This window comes from Hippocampus bargibanti, linkage group LG05 (assembly GCF_051943395.1).
Source record: "Hippocampus bargibanti isolate YZ-2025 linkage group LG05, ASM5194339v1, whole genome shotgun sequence".
Lineage (NCBI taxonomy): Eukaryota > Metazoa > Chordata > Actinopteri > Syngnathiformes > Syngnathidae > Hippocampus > Hippocampus bargibanti.
In genome coordinates, this window is record NC_142738.1 from 26,707,434 (window position 1) to 26,723,561 (window position 16,128).

At 41.3% G+C, this 16,128-nt stretch overlaps 1 protein-coding gene across 1 annotated transcript in view; it reads right to left on the reverse strand.

The window, feature by feature from the left end:
- LOC148898353 (transcriptional enhancer factor TEF-1-like) overlaps positions 1-16,128 on the reverse strand; it is a 58,527-nt gene that overhangs the window by 19,144 nt on the left and 23,255 nt on the right. Inside the window, exons 3-5 of the mRNA XM_088997516.1 lie at positions 5,134-5,198; positions 4,200-4,262; positions 486-617 (exon numbers count right to left, since the gene is read on the reverse strand). Coding sequence (XP_088853642.1) covers positions 486-617; positions 4,200-4,262; positions 5,134-5,198 — 260 coding nt within the window. The remainder of the gene's footprint in view (positions 1-485; positions 618-4,199; positions 4,263-5,133; positions 5,199-16,128) is intronic.

Genomic DNA, 16,128 nt, shown 5'->3' on the forward strand with positions numbered 1-16,128 from the left:
GTAAATCTGTGAAATAAGAATGGGAATTATTTGAAAATGTGTGGCTGATCATTTACTTTAAAAGAAGTGCCAATATTTCTTCCCCATCAAGTACTTTCCTCATAACGGGTGTAGATCACAGGTGTCAAAGTCAAAGCCTGGGGGGACAAATCTGCCCTGCCGCATCATTTGATTCGGCCAGGGAAAGCAAATCAAACATGTCAAGTGCCATGATGCTTTCTAAAATCCTAACCAAAATTTCATATTTTTGGATGTAAACCACAATGACAGTCATTATTCCTGACTTCAGATTTGAAAACTAGTTATTTATTAATTGTTTGTGTGTTTGTGTGTGTCTTTTATATGTAATATGTGGAGCGGATTAAACATTCTAATGGCTCCCCCAAATTCATAACGGCCCCTGAGAGGAAAAAAATATTTTGACACCAATGGTGTAGATGTATTTTATGTTGAGGAGAGGATGAGTGTTTTCCAGCACGTGTTACCTGTGTGCTTCCGGAAAAGTTAGCCCGCACTATTCCCGGCAGCAGCTTGCTGTGTATGGCAGTGGCTGAAACGATCTGAGATGATGACATGGATGAGATGCTCTGTAGCGCTTTTTCCTTGGCATTATGATCCTACAATGAAGCAAACACATAAACGAAGAACGTGTAACAGAACCATCAATAAAATAAACAACCTACAATCCGAAAATGAAAAGCAAGTGTCAACCGTAGTGACAAAGTAATAGAAATAACTTTCTCTTCAAAAAGTCTGTTTCTTGGGTTGGCTATATATTGAAGTCAAGCCTTTTAGACTTGGTCTGAGCAGCTCCTAAATTATGATTTATGGAGCTCACTCGCCATCTCTTGATTTCTTGCCTTGCTGACACATGAGGCCCTATTTCTGTCCCAAGTGAAAATCTATCTCAAATCCCAGTCTACCTCTGTACTTGGGTGGACTTTTCTTTCTTTTGGGAATTTCATAGATGCACAATTAGAAACAGATGTTTACCCTATTGTGGGAGTCAACATAGCCAACTTGGTTCTCGGCCAGAGGAAGCAGATTCTCTCATGCCCTTAAAAGTCATCGCAGGAGAGACATATACACTCTTGACATGACAGAGGCAGAAACTCGCTGGAGTCCGTGCAAGAGAATCAGAATCAGAATCAGAATCATCTTTATTGCCCAGTATGTAGAACACACAAGGAATTTGTTTCCGGTAGAACACGCTGCACTTGTATCATCGTCAAAAAAACTGCTAAGTGGCACTATACAGTTCCATTTTGGCTACTGTTGAAAGAGTTCAAAGAGTTCAAAGAGTTAATGGCTTGGGGGAAGAGCGCAACATTTGCAAAGTATTTTTTGAAGGGACAGCAAAAACATCACGTGCAGATGATGTTTGAAGTAGGCACTTGGAGACTGTCGTGAGTTCATCTGTGACATCCATTCACTCACCCATGTCTCCCACAGCAGTGCCCATGGGAGACAATCATGATCACAATAATAATAATACATTGATTTAACGAGGTGTGCCCAGTGATTGACTAGCTAGCACATCTACCTAATAGCAGGGGTGCAGCTTACGCTTCTGGCTCTACCGTTCTTGTGTGCAGTTTGCATGTTCTCTCTGTGCCTATGTGGGTTTCCTTTGAGTCCTCTGGCTTCCATTCAATAACAGGTGTGGCAAGTTAATTGAAATCTTGAAATTGTTCCTTGGTGTGATTGTGAGCTTGGTTGATTGTTTCTGTGCGAGACGAACAATGCAATTTGCGGGCAACTACCGGTAGCTCAGGGTCGAACCCACCGAGCCTAAAGACAGCATGCCCCGCGACGCTTGTGAGGATCAGCAAATCAGAAATGGATTGGTGGATGACAATAATTCAAAGGGCACAATGCAAGCTTCTATCATATTTATAGATGAAATATGATAACATCTACCACACACGTCCGAGGAGTTCTGAATTTGTTTGCCTGCACCTCGATCAAATCCGACAAAACATCCCAAACTGGTTGTTAGCCATTCAGAGAGGACAACTCCTGCTCTTTTCATAAGTTCACGTGGCTTGTAGCAAACAACGCATGGGAGCATTTGTGGTAGGTACATCCTTAACTAAAAAAAACCCTTAATATACAATAGGTTTTTTTGAGATTAGTTGTCTTATTGTTTTTCATGTTGTGAAAAATAGGGCAGGCAACTTTATGGCCGGGCATGCAACTTTTCTTTTCATGGGTCTCTGCCCTGGTGTCCAGTAACTTTTGTCATGAGTTTCAGACACTGGTGACAGTCACCATAATAGTGAAAGAAAAATTGGCACGTGAGCCAAGGAAATACCCATTACATTTTGGTGACAATATAGATCAAAGTGTGATTTCATATTTGTTCTTTGACTTACTAGTGAATCATCAAAATGTTATGCCTTTCAGAACAATGAGAATAAAACCCACCATCAGAGTAAACCAAGAGACTATACAAATTAATATATTTGAGAAAGGCAGAAGTAAACAACAATTTATCTTGTCCAGCCCCTTCCATATAATTCATAAAACTGTATAACAAACATACAAACAACAATAACATACTGTTGTATGTTATTTGGCAAAATAATCAATCATGTACATACCTACAGCTTAATTTATCTAGAAATTATTGCTTTATCCTGTTGTTTGAACCTTCTTTAACAGTGATTTTCTATGCATGGTAAACTATGTATAGACATCTCGGAGGCTCATAGGGTCTTTTCTACCAAGCCCCAAAGAATCAACATAATAAATGGCACGAGAAAATGTCCAATCATCGGTTGTGGAAAACATTAGCAATGCCGTAAACCAGCATATTAAAATTAGCGTATCATATATATATATCTTCAGATCTTTTCCTCATATGCTAGTCTATCTTGTCTTTTAAACATGGTATTTTTGGCATAGTACAAGGTTGTTTTCTTTGTAAAGCCATTATACGTGACATTTAAACATAACCAAGGTGAAAAAAGGAAGCATGAATATCATGGCTCATAAACGCACCAGATGTGCGTCATTATCTTCCTCACAAGCACCAATCAGGTGAGTGTGGATAAACTTGCCAAGCACTGTCAGGCTTTTTTTAGCAGTAATTTTGTTATGTAGCGTAAATGTCGGGTGCAGTAAGTAGTACAAAGTGATAATTTTGTACTGTACCGGTTGTTTTTAGGTCATAAAAAGTAAATGGTTTGACATAACAGGAAATCAGCTCGAACATACTCCGTTAAATTGAGATTCGTCTACTGGTATTTCATTCATCGTCTAAGTCTGAAAGAATGTTCTTTTCTTTAAACGGGTGCCTCTGTCAAAAGTCTCAACTAACTGACTCTATACAAAAAAAGTTGAGTTGTTTTGAAAAAAAAAAACACTCAATCACTTGATAGATACATCGGAAAACCAATCAGATAACATCTCAATCTTAGATACACTGTGTGCTCAAACAACACCACTGAGCGTTGCAAAATGAACAAGGTAGCTGTTAGTTACATCCTAATTTTTCGCTCAGTTTTTTTCCTTTTAAACGTAAAATAGGTTATGAATAAGATAGGTATATAAAATGAGTGGGGGAGCTGGACCAAGTAAGAAGAAACAAAACACATTTGGTGGATACCCAACATGGAAGCGAGATTCAGAAGTGGAAAAAATGTGGTTTTACATGTATATGCATTAATGTATAAATATAGGAGATTTTAAGGACAACCAAAATAAAGAGGAGGAATCACAAGTCCATGCTTTGCATATAGTTGGTCCTTGCTCTTACAGCTGTGTCATTATTGTGTCCTCACTCATCAGAAGTTGCTATCAGGTACTCCCTACATCAGGGGTGTCAAAGTCATTTTTTGCAGCGGGCCACATTGTAGTTATGGTTTCCTCTCGAGGGCCGTTATGAATTTGGGGAACCCATTAGAATGTTTAAATCCCTTCAAATATTACATATAGAGCACACAGCAAATTAATGAATAACTCGTTTTCAAATCTGAAGTCAAGAATAATGACTTTTATTGTGGTTGACATCCAAAAATCTGAAATTATGGCTCAGATTTTAGCAATCATCATGGAATTTAACAAGTTTGATTTGCTTTCGCGGGCCGAAAAAAATGATGTGGCCGGATTTGGCCCGCGGGCCTTGACTTTGACACCTGGGCCCTACATGATAACATTTGCAAGACACTACAGTAATTTCCTTGATCTTATCCTACCTTTATCTTGGACTGGAATTCCCTTGATTTCCTTCTTGCTAAGACCTGGATATGACTGGAAACCTGCAAGACAAATAGTATAGGTACAGTAGAAAACAAGCCAATGCAAAAGAGTATAAGAGAGAAGAGGAGATGACAGAAAGAGCGGAGGAAACAAGCAACAGTAGCAACAGTTACCATGGTTATGAAAGGACTCTTTCCGTGCACTCAGGCAAACACACTAGTCCCCTGACAACAGACGAGATTCATCTACATGCATCAATTGATTGAGCAGACAAGGAATACTGGACCAAGGACTGAGATATACTGTATCTACTCAGTGGTAGTTGCAGTTCATCATATACAATGTAGCGTTAAGCATTGGTAAACGCGCAGCATTTACTTTGTCTTGAAACAGTGTATTATCACAACCATATCGGACAATAAAGTGATGAAAAAAAAACATGCTGACAGTATTCAAACACTCTCCTTTGTCACGATATGGTTGGCGACCAACGGGTGGCGCTGTCGGCCCCGCCTGCACCTGCACAGGTGGTCGTCCCGATCAGTGGCAGACTGCCACGTTCTGGTTGGCGACCAACGGATAGCGCTGTCAGCCCTGCCGGCAGCCGCACAGGTGTTGGTCGTTCCAATCAGTGGCAGTTGAAAGGACTCCCGGCACGACCATTCGGGGTCGGGTCAGTGCATTGTATGCTGTGCATGTGTTTTCTGCACCCTGTCAGGTTTGTTTCATCTTGGCAGACTTTTACTCTTGGTTTTCTTTGATACTTTGTATTTTTCTGTTCAGATGATTTTGATGTTTTAGATTTTCTTCCTGCTGACTTTATTTTAATAAAATTTGTCAAATACATCCTGCTGCTCCCTCCTGCCTGCTTGTTTTGGAATCCACAACCACCATCACCACCCCGCAAACCGTGACATCCTTCATACATACCTGTTTTCTTGTCCGCGTTTTTCCCGTACGGAGTTTGATGTATCTAGCTATAAGCTCATTTCGACCTAGAAACAAAGACAAAACAGGAATTATTTACCCTGTATGTACACAAAAACTCACAAATCGCATGTTTTCCAGATATTTAGGCTCATGTTTCAAAGCATTTTGATACATAAGGCGCGCCAGTTTACAAGACACATCTCTATAAGGATTGTGACATATATGTTAAATAGTTTATTCTAATTGTATGATGTGTTTATTTTATATATTTAGTGCTTTTATGCTAGGTTCAGAGCTGACATGTCTTACTTGCATCAGTAATTTCACTGGTGACCAACGGTTGTGTTCTTACTTTGGCTAATGCTAAATGCTACCTTGGTTTCCAGTTCAACAGCCGTAAAGAATCCATGTTCATCCACCCACTCATCCAACCACCCATGCAGCCATCCATCCATCCATCCATCCATTGTTATCCATCCATCCACCTATTTTCTAATCCGCTTATCCTCACATGGGTCCTGGAGCGCATGGGCGTTCTGGAGCATGCACTGATCATTATCCACCCTTTTTTCTCTGCCTCAGAGGATATTGGAAAGTGGCTGTGCCATTCACTTCGCGGTGTCCCACATCATAACAGTGCAAATGCGTGTTCAGTCTGACGCAGCAGTTCGCACTATATGTCACATGAGTATTAGACAGACGGAAGAAGTACTCCATTTCCCATGTAATGAAAGCACAGAAGCCTGATAGTGATTTGATGCTGCTGTGGATGAGGCAAATATCGATGTGAGGGTAAACAGGAAATAATTTCACATTTTGTTTACTCCTCGGCTATTCAGACTGCACGATATTAGTCAACACTGTAAAATTGGAAACAAGACGCCAGAAATGATTAGCATGTTAACAGGTAGGTGTGACTGCAGCATTAGGTGAATAGGACATGTATCATACTTTTTAGACACGCAAGCAAGAAGTATTTCAGTATTTCAGGTATAACGAAAACATGGAAACTTGCTAGCAATTACATGTGGACATGTAATTGGAAGGAATTTGAAGTAAAGATGATAAATTGAACTGCCGGATTTAAGGCGGCCTGTCAATTTTTTGAGGAAATTGAAAGACTTTTTGTATGTTTTGTGGTACGAAATACACATCAAGTTTATTTAGTCTTTCTTTAGTCACCATTACAAATCAGATGACACTGAGTGGCACAATTTGACGTTACTGATCCAGTGACCCTGTAACAAGCAGCATCACACCGTGGAACTGTGATCATCATACCTTTCACGAGTCACACAAACACAAACCTGCACGCACGCGCACAAACACACACACAATCAGGCATTCCCAATAACATGCCGTGGCTCTGAATACACATGACCCAACAATACGAGCATTCATGCAGACTGGCCACCCCCCGATTAACGAAAGCACCAAAGCCAGCTGTAACCATGCTTACATGGGTGCACTTGTGTGAATGCATGCACGCACGCACACACACATACACACACACGCGCACACACACACACACACACACACACACACACACACACACACACACACACACACACACACACACAAACACACATTCAGACAATGCTGAATAATTCAACCAACTGAAAAGGGAGCACAGCATGACCTGGCTAGTATAGATTAGCACAGCCCAAGGAGCAATAAACGATAAAGTGTGTGAGTGTTCAATCTTTGTAGAATATACCTTATTACTTTGGAAGTAAAGCACATCAGTTCTTTCTTACATTTATTTATTTATTTATTTGTTTATCTATTGGCAAGTGTGTGAGAAAAAAATATGTTATGTGCTTGCTAGTTTCAAAACAAGTTGACATGGGTGTTTAGCCTCTTGCTTGGTTGGTGTCCTTTTTGTTCCAATCAAGTGAAAAAGCAAAGTGAGGCCAGCTGGCAAACCTATGGTCAAGATCAGCACAAAGCCAAACCTCAACACACAACCCAAATGGCTCACAACAATAGCCCAAACTAACTAGCAGATGGTGAGTGTGTACATGTGTGCATGCATGTGTGTTTATGTATTCTGACCAATCGAATTCTCGCTGAGATAGGCAGCCGGCAGCTTAGACTGATACAATCTACAGCTTCTCAATGCAGGTGTTTTCCTTCCAGCAGTCAAACACGGCCACTGACAACAGAACGCATACACTTAGATGTACATACAGGCATGACCGCCAACACACTTGTACGTTCACACGCAAACACACACTCACACACACATGCACACACACACACACACATGAATACACACACTCGGACACAGAAAACAAGCCCTGGCGGCGGAGGCTGACATCTGACTCCAGAGGGGCCAGCTGGTCTTTCTAGGAGGCTTAACGGTGAATTATCATCCTTCACTAACCCTGCGGCATACATCTTTCTCTGGCCCTCTCTCTTTTTAAACTCTCCAAAACGTACACACAGGCGCGCACACACGCACACATTTGTTTCCACAGTAAATCTATCTTCTGTTCTGGCTGTTCCCTTTCCCCTCGTCTGTTCCTCTCCAAGTGAAAAGGCTTCTGCTCCTTCCCCCTTCCTGACTCTGCCTCCCCACTGTACTTGCCAAGTGAAAGACTTCAAGGCCAAAGTCAGATGGTCATTAACCATGACCAACAGAAGCCCCGGAACACTTCATGTTCCACTGCTGGACAACTGTTTTTGACCATAGGAACCTCTGAGCGAACTTTACTCATTTTAATTCACTATCAGGAACAGTGGTTGTTCCAAATGATTCAAATCAAAGTTTCATATTTGGAAAAAGAGCAAAACCAATTCAAATCTGTCACGAAATTGTGGTTAAGAGTTTTGGCTACTTGACTGAGGAGCTTTTGGACAAAAAGGTCAGAGCTGAGGTGACCTAACCTCCAAAACAAGCAGTGAAGACGTTTTGACCTGCAGGTGAGAACTTTTGCCCCGAGTTGGGTTTCATTCATCCCCGTGTGGACAAACATGAGCGGGATATCTATTATAGGACAATAAAATTAGTGTTTGAGGAAGACTTGTGGGGAACTGTTCACTTTATGTTGTACACAATTGTTTGTTAGTTTGGGCTATTGTTGTGAACAAGCACCTCCTTGTTCACTGTCAGTCCATGCAAAGGATTGCTCCTTCCCCTGATAACTTTGTTTTTAAGTATGCTGTTTAGAAGGGTAACTTTCTTCAAGATTGTCACTGTCTAAACTGATGGTCTCAAAGTGAGAAACTGTTTTTGACAGATTTCAAATGAATCTTTTGTCGACTACATTTTTTATGTCAATGACAAGTTTGATTTTCAATACTCGTATATGAAAGGAAGAAAACTTTGAAGAAAGCAGGCCTATGTTTTGAGGTTTATGAAAGAAAACCTAATAATTAATTCAACAATAGTGTGGACATTATAACCCACCCAGACGTATGCACTAAACATATGAATCTTAAATTTGATTGGAACAATTTGAAAGTTGCACATAAACTACATTTTAAAGATGTGTGCAGAATATATAATGGTAATGGTAATCAGCCAAACACAGGGCACATAGATATGGACAACCATTCATACTTGCATCCACACTGTCGCTGAGTGGGAACCCCACGCTGCCCGCTTGCTAGTCAGGCAAGTATACCACCAGTGATTAATTCCTTTCATATTTGCAACATTTAAAATTATCTCCCATATGATTAAAATATCAACATTTGAATAATTGTGAGTGGTGCGAAATAATTATGAATGTAACAATGGCTAAAAGTCAAGTATCAGAAATAATACAAATTTTCAGATGATGACTGATTGAAAATTTTAAGATTTGACTGAGTCCAGGAAAAACAACCGTTTAAGTATGAAATCTATTCCTCGATCACAAGAGGAACAACCATCATCGCACAAACTCACACATATGTACAATTTAGATCATTCAATCAGCCTGCCATGGGTATTTTTGGAATGTGGGAGGAAACCAAAATGCCCCAAGTGTCATGATCTGGTTGGTGACCAACGGGTGGCGCTGTCGGTCCGCCTGCACCTGCAATGGTGTCGGTCGTTTCCAATCAGTCACACTCCAAAGGACACCTGGCACGACCATTCTGTGTCGGGTAATTGTTAAATGTCATTGAATGCTGTTGAACACATTGTATGCTGTTGGATCAGAATCAGAATCAGAATCAGAATCATATTTATTGCCAAGTATGTAGAACACACAAGGAATTTGTTTCCGGTAGAACACGCTGCACTAGTATCGTCATCAAAAAAACTGCTAAGTGGCACTATACAGTTCCATTTTGGCTACTGTTGAAAGAGTTCAAAGAGTTAATGGCTTGGGGGAAGAAGCTGTTTAAATGTCTGCTGGATTTGGTGCGCATGGATCGGTAGCGCCTGCCTGAGGGGAGTAGCTGGAAAAGGTGGTGGGCAGGGTGCGGAGGGTCCAGTAGGATTTTCCGCGCCCTAGTTTGGATTCTTGCAGTGTGCAAGTCCCCGAGAGTGGGTAGGGCGGTGCCAATGATTTTGTCCATTTTTGTGGCGGCCCCGAACCAAACGGTGGTGGATGCAATTGTATGCATTGTGTGCAGTGCATGTGTTTGTTTAATCTTGTTTTTCGTTTGATACTTTGTATTTTTTCCATTCAGATGATTTTGATGTTTTACATTTTGTTCCGGCGGCCCGGTAGCCGAGTGGTTAGCACACCGGCTTCACAGTGCAGAGGTCGCCGGTTCGCATCCCGGTCTGGCCTCCCTGTGTGGAGTTTGCACGTTCTCCCCGGACCTGCGTGGGTTTCCTCCGGTTTCCTCCCACACTCAAAAAAACATGCATGGCAGGCAGATTGACCACTCCAAATTGTCCCGAGGTGTGAGTGTGAGAGTGACTATTGTATGTCTTTGTGTGCCCTGCGATTGGCTGGCAACCAATTCAGGGTGTCCCCCGCCTCGTGCCCAAAGACAGCTGAGATAGGCTACAGCAACCCCCACGACCCTAATAAGGAATAAGCGGTACGGAAAATGAGATGAGATGAGACATTTTGTTCCTGCTGACTTTATTTTAATACAATTTCTCAAATACAATCTCCTGCCTGCTTTTTGGGATCCACACCCGCCATCACCACCTTGCGAACCGTGACACAAGAAAACCCACACAGGCGGAGAGCAAATATTCAAACTCCACACAGGAAGGCTGGAACAGGAATCAAACCTGAACCACTGCACTGTGAAGCCGACTCTCTAACGCAGGTATGGGCAAACTACGGCCCGCGGGCCACATATGGCCCGTTCATCTTTTTAATCCGGCCCGCCGAACCTGCCCAAATTATAGTAAAAACAGTGTCTGAAACTCATGACAAAAAAGTTAGCGGACAACAGGGCAGATAACTGAAAAGTTGCCTGCCCCATTTTTCACAACTTGAAGCACAATGAGAAAAATAATCACATTAAAAAACATTGTCACAAAGTATAAAGTTTTTTTTAAATCAAGAATGTACCTACTACAAATGCTACCTTGCTTAATTTACGATAAATGTGCATGGGTACATTTTGCTGCAGTAGTCGATTGTCATTGTGGTGCACAATGCAACGTTTGCATTGCTTCCTACGAACCACTAAGCCCCTTTCATAAGTCTCACGTACACTTTACAGTCGCGGTTTAATATAAATTTCCGTTTTGTAGCGTCACATATGTTGTTAGTTTCTTTTGAATCTTTCTTCTGGGCTGAGGTTCTGTGCGTCTATTTTGGAAAATGACATGCAATTGCACGACTTTATAACGCTTGCGAAAGTCCGGAAGAAAGCAGCAGGCTTCTGATTGGCTGCCGTGCCGAGTATGCAAATTTCGCTGCAGGTAGCCTATGGCTGTGTGCTCGGCGACGGTACACGTGTGTTTGTGCGTGAAGGCGAGGGCGTCAGTGAGGAGTTTGTTGAGCGCGCGGTCAGGACAAACCATCTATGATTTGGCGTAATTTAACACAAGTAGGCATTATTGAGCTTGAATATTTCGTTGTGGAATATGTTTTGACTGTTGAAAGTGATTCAATTTTTCAATAAATGTTGATTTCTTTAACTTTGCCCCTTCAATGAAAACCTATTAAAAACAGACGCAATCTTGATGAATCACAGTGCATATGTTATTTTAATCTATTTCCATTTCCTCCTCCAAGTATCTGCGAAATAGTATGTAAATGCCATATTCCTTGAGACAAATTTATTAACTGATCAGGGATATTTTTCACATTTGAAAGACAGTTAATACATTGGGTTGTAGTGTTCTTACTGTGCTATGAGGTTCGTACATACTACATTTAAAGGACAACCGGCACCATTTTTTTGTGTTTCCCACTGACATCAGAAAAAATGTTTTATAGCATCTAAAATACCCAAAACAGGCAGACTGATATTTTTAGTTAAATGAAAAACACCAATAAAAATGACTTCAAAATGAATCCGGAAATGGCCAGTTTCATAAGGTCCCACCCCCTTGTTCGTGACGTCACGCCTTGCTCGAGAATCAAAACAATGGCTTTAGATTTGATGTTTTCTTTTTCGAAGATGTTTTCTTGTTAAACATCCAGTTATGAATATGATTCAAATAGTTCTGAAGAGGAAAGCATAAATGTTTGCAATTGAATCAAGGAGTCCTCCCATATCAATTCGAGCCGTCAATGACAGCAATGTAGCACCCAGAAAATGCAGAAGATTGCGCTCAAGCTCCGTTGGAAATGGGCTGATTTGTCATGTAGGAATTTGTGTCAGCGAATTTCAAATAGTTGTCTTGGTGCAACACACAATGATTCACCATGGCGTTATTTATGCGTTTTCCTTCTAATTTCGCCATCAACACGGATCGACACGAAGTTTTCAGACCAAACAAAGTACCCAAAATGCATTGTGTGTCGCTTTCTCGGTCAGGGGCGGTCCAAACGTGACGTCACATGAGGATCGTCATCAACTTGAAAACAAGACTTCGTGAATATTCAGCGCAAGTCTTAGAACGTAAACTATAGCTATATGCTGTGGAATCTTTGTAAAATACGCTCAGTCAAAGTATTTTGAAGTGATTTTATAAATTATGGACATAACTTGTCCGGAGGCGTCGGTTGTCCTTTAATGCTTTAGGTTTAGTATTTCCGGCCCAAACACTCCCTCCAAATGCTCCTGGCCCGGCCCCTCTGTCAAATTTTAGAACCCAATGCGGCCCGCGAGTCAAAAAGTTTGCCCACCCCTGCTCTAACGAGTCGATTACCGGGCCGTATCTGAATTAAATGCGAAAAGCATTTGAGAAGAATGAATGCAGAGTGCCAGGTAGGAGAATGCGAGGAAGACCAAAGAGAAGGTTTATGGATGGATTGTCAAAGAGGACATGAAGGTAGCTTGTGTGAGCGAAGAGGATTCACAAAACCGGGTTAGATGGAGCACACTGATTTGCTGTGGCGACCCATGACGGGAAAAGCCAAAAGGAAAAGAAGAAGAATGCAGAATATTGTGTAAATACACAAGTCAGCTTGTTCTAAAGAGAACATAAAATGTGTGTCATTTTACGACTAATAAAATGAAATAACTTTCATAACTTTGCTGCTGTGAAATGTAAATTTTTCCACTAATAAAGGTAAATCCAATCCAATCCAAATCTCTGGTCCATAATCCCAGAAATCCCCCATTATTCACCTTGTTATTCTTATTTCTTTTGATAACTCATTTGACTCATCATTGACACATTTCTTCCACGAGTACATCACGGCATCCATGTGCATCTCTTCTTCCATTTCTATAACAGCCTATTTTCCTGCAGCCAGTGGGGGGGATTTTTAGCCCCAGATAGGTCTGTCGCACTAAGTTATTACCTCTTTCATTTTTTTGCTCATCTGCAGCTCATTCTAAATTTACCGGCACACGAAACCACCATTAATGACAGTGAGGTGTCAGTAAAATGGTTTTAGGAGTCCTCAGATAGTCAACATTCTGTTTTGGCCTAAGTACAGGGTACAAGCTTTTTCTTGCTGAATACTCGACGTTTTTCCCAGCCCTAGGTTCCAGCTCCATAATAATAACACATCCGCAATCTGGACACATACAGTAGGGTTTGATTAAGATTGAAGGAGATACTTTAGACTTTGTTTTTACTTTCTTTTTACAATTTAAAAATGCCCACAGATGTCTTGATAAAATCTGTGGCACACATTCATCAATATAGTGTTGTGACTACAAACTATTCCTATTTGACAGAATATTTCTTTTTTTTTTCAGAATGGCTTGCTCATAGATTTTCTTGGATGTTTAATTTCACACCTGATACACAATGATTTGTATCAAAGTTTTCTATAATCAAGTTGCCTCTAAGGGTCTTGCTTGAGAAAGACTGTTCATGACTAAATTTAGCAATATTATAAAATCTAATTGAATAAAATTTATAGTTTGAAAATGCTGACCAAGACTGTTGTTACAAATGAAAGTGGTGTAAATGTTCGCAAAGGAAGTCCATGAAACGAAGTTTTGATGGAGAAATAACAGCACAAATATGAGTGCATGGCTTGAGGAGCTCGCAATAAGAAAGGAGCGTCGGCGCAGAGCCCCGATGCGTATGTGGAACTGTTGCGGCTTGGAATTGAAGCGGATTTATGTGGGACAGGAGATGTGAGACAATCTCTTTTCGTCAATGGATGCTACATCTTCGTGTTTGCTTTCAACATTTAGCTTGTAGTAGATGTGCACATTACACCATGACGTCCCTGATCCACTGCTGAAAAGGACGCTTTGATCCTCTCCTCTTTCATCTAGAACTGCTTCATGTAACAAAGAGGGGACAGAACGTGCTTAAGAATGAATGACTTTCTGTGTCTGTGTTGTTATATTGTTTGTTATTTAGTTGTTTTTGTTCTTTTGACTTCAAGAGTGGCTGCCTTTCCAGCAGCTCCTGTGTGTTGTTTTTCTATTTCTTTCTTTCCTTTCTTCTTGAGAACTGTGAAAAGTGTGAGCAAACATTGACACATCCAACAGACACAAGGCAGCAAAAACATTTATTTTGATTTACCTGATAAATGTGAGCAAGCTATCGTATTCACAATGCACACCAGCTGTTCATGAACTGTGCCTGTTGCTGAGCAGGTGGTGTGCAGTGGCTTTATCACGGGATTTCACTGAAGCAGGTGATCACGACTGCTCCGAACACAGATGAAGAGGGATTGGGGACAAACCTAAGAAAGACTACAGAGTCCAAAACCCAAAACAAGAAGATAAAATCCTTAATAAGACTAAGAGGTCCACCACAATAATATTCAAAATAGACAAAGAGAGTAAGCTGTAGATCAAATGGAATTTGGCCAAATGAATTGTGGCCAGGTAGCACTACCAAGCAAGCCCCCCCACCCCCACCCCAAACACACACACACACACACAAACACACACATAAACACGCACCCACACGGCTACACACACATGCACACACACACGCACACACACACGCACACACACACACACACACACACACACACACACACACACACACACACACACACACACACACACACACACACACACAGGACTCCATCAGGAGTCAGAGAAAAAGAAGTACGGTACTGCAAATCAAAAATCTTGTTTTTCTACTTATAGACGCCCCGATCTGACATCGTATCATAAAGAATTCACTAGAGAGCACTCTGCAAGCAGAGAGAAGAGCGAGAGAGAGGCACAGCTGGTGGCAGCCAGAGCACCATCTGCTTGCTCATTATTATATTAGTTCAAACACGCATCTACACACATATACAAACACACATTCTGGTTTCTATGTGTCGTGGGGACCCTTTGGGCTCTTTGTATCTATCTTTCTTGTGGACAATGGTTTCAGTGCAATGTGGCCAACTTGGGGTGCCTCCTTGTCAGCTGTGATCATCACCTTTATTTACGAGTCGATCTGCCCGCTGCGAGAGCCGGACTAATTCTCCTTGTTTGAATACTCTGGAACGTATTTGCAGTTTAGGGCAATTGCTCTCTCACGCCGCCGGGTTACGTTAGCCACCTCCATTCAGGCTGTGGTCGAAAGTATTAGCAATGGATTTGAAGTCCGCAACGTGAATTTTAGCAGGATAGATCTTAGAATCTTCCTGACATCTTCATTGAAAAGCACGAGATTGGGAGCATTTTCCTCAGGTTTGTTCAGGAAATTGACTCATTCAACTAGTCCTGGTGGACTTCATGGAACCTTCTTTACCATGTCTTGGGAAATGTTCAATAGTTTCCTGATTTTCGCATGCCTGATGTTTCTGGATGGATTTGGACTAATGAAACTACGTAGCTCGCAGTGATATTCGTTGTTGAATTTCAGAGGTTCAGCCATCTCTCTGCATTCTGTGGATATATGCTGTCTTCCATACTTTTTAGGGGGTAACCTTCCTTTTCAAATTCAGCCCAACTTACATTGCATATACCATTTTGGGGGAGGGGGGTCACACCATTGTTCAATGCGTGCTGCTTGATGCCAAGAATATCTTGCATTTTTTAACAATATTCCTGACCAGGGGAGTATTAGTGCTTCACATCACACTACGATGATGCTTACTCTCTTTAACAGCATTAACCTGCATCAATAAATCAGGTGAAAAGAGTCTGTGAAATGGTTGTCATATACTGTACAGTATTTGAAATTGTCAGTCCAGGTTGTCATCATTAAGACAAACACAATTGGAACGATTCGATGTCCAGAATCTTCTTTTCCTTTCGGGTTTTCCCCTCAGGGGTCGCCACAGCGAATCAATGTCCTCCATCTATCCCAGTTTTGTGCATCCTCTTCTCTCACATCAGCTACCTTCATGTCCTCTTTGACCACATCCATAAACCTCCTCTTCTGTCTTCCTCTCGGTCTCCTGCCTGGCAGTTCAAGGCTCAGCATCCTTCTCCCAATATAGTCACTCTCTCTCCTCTGGACATGTCCAAACCATCTCAGTCTGGCCTATCTGACTTTCTCTGCAAAGCCTCTAATATGAGTAAAAAAAAAAAAAAAACTCAGAAAAAAAATATCCA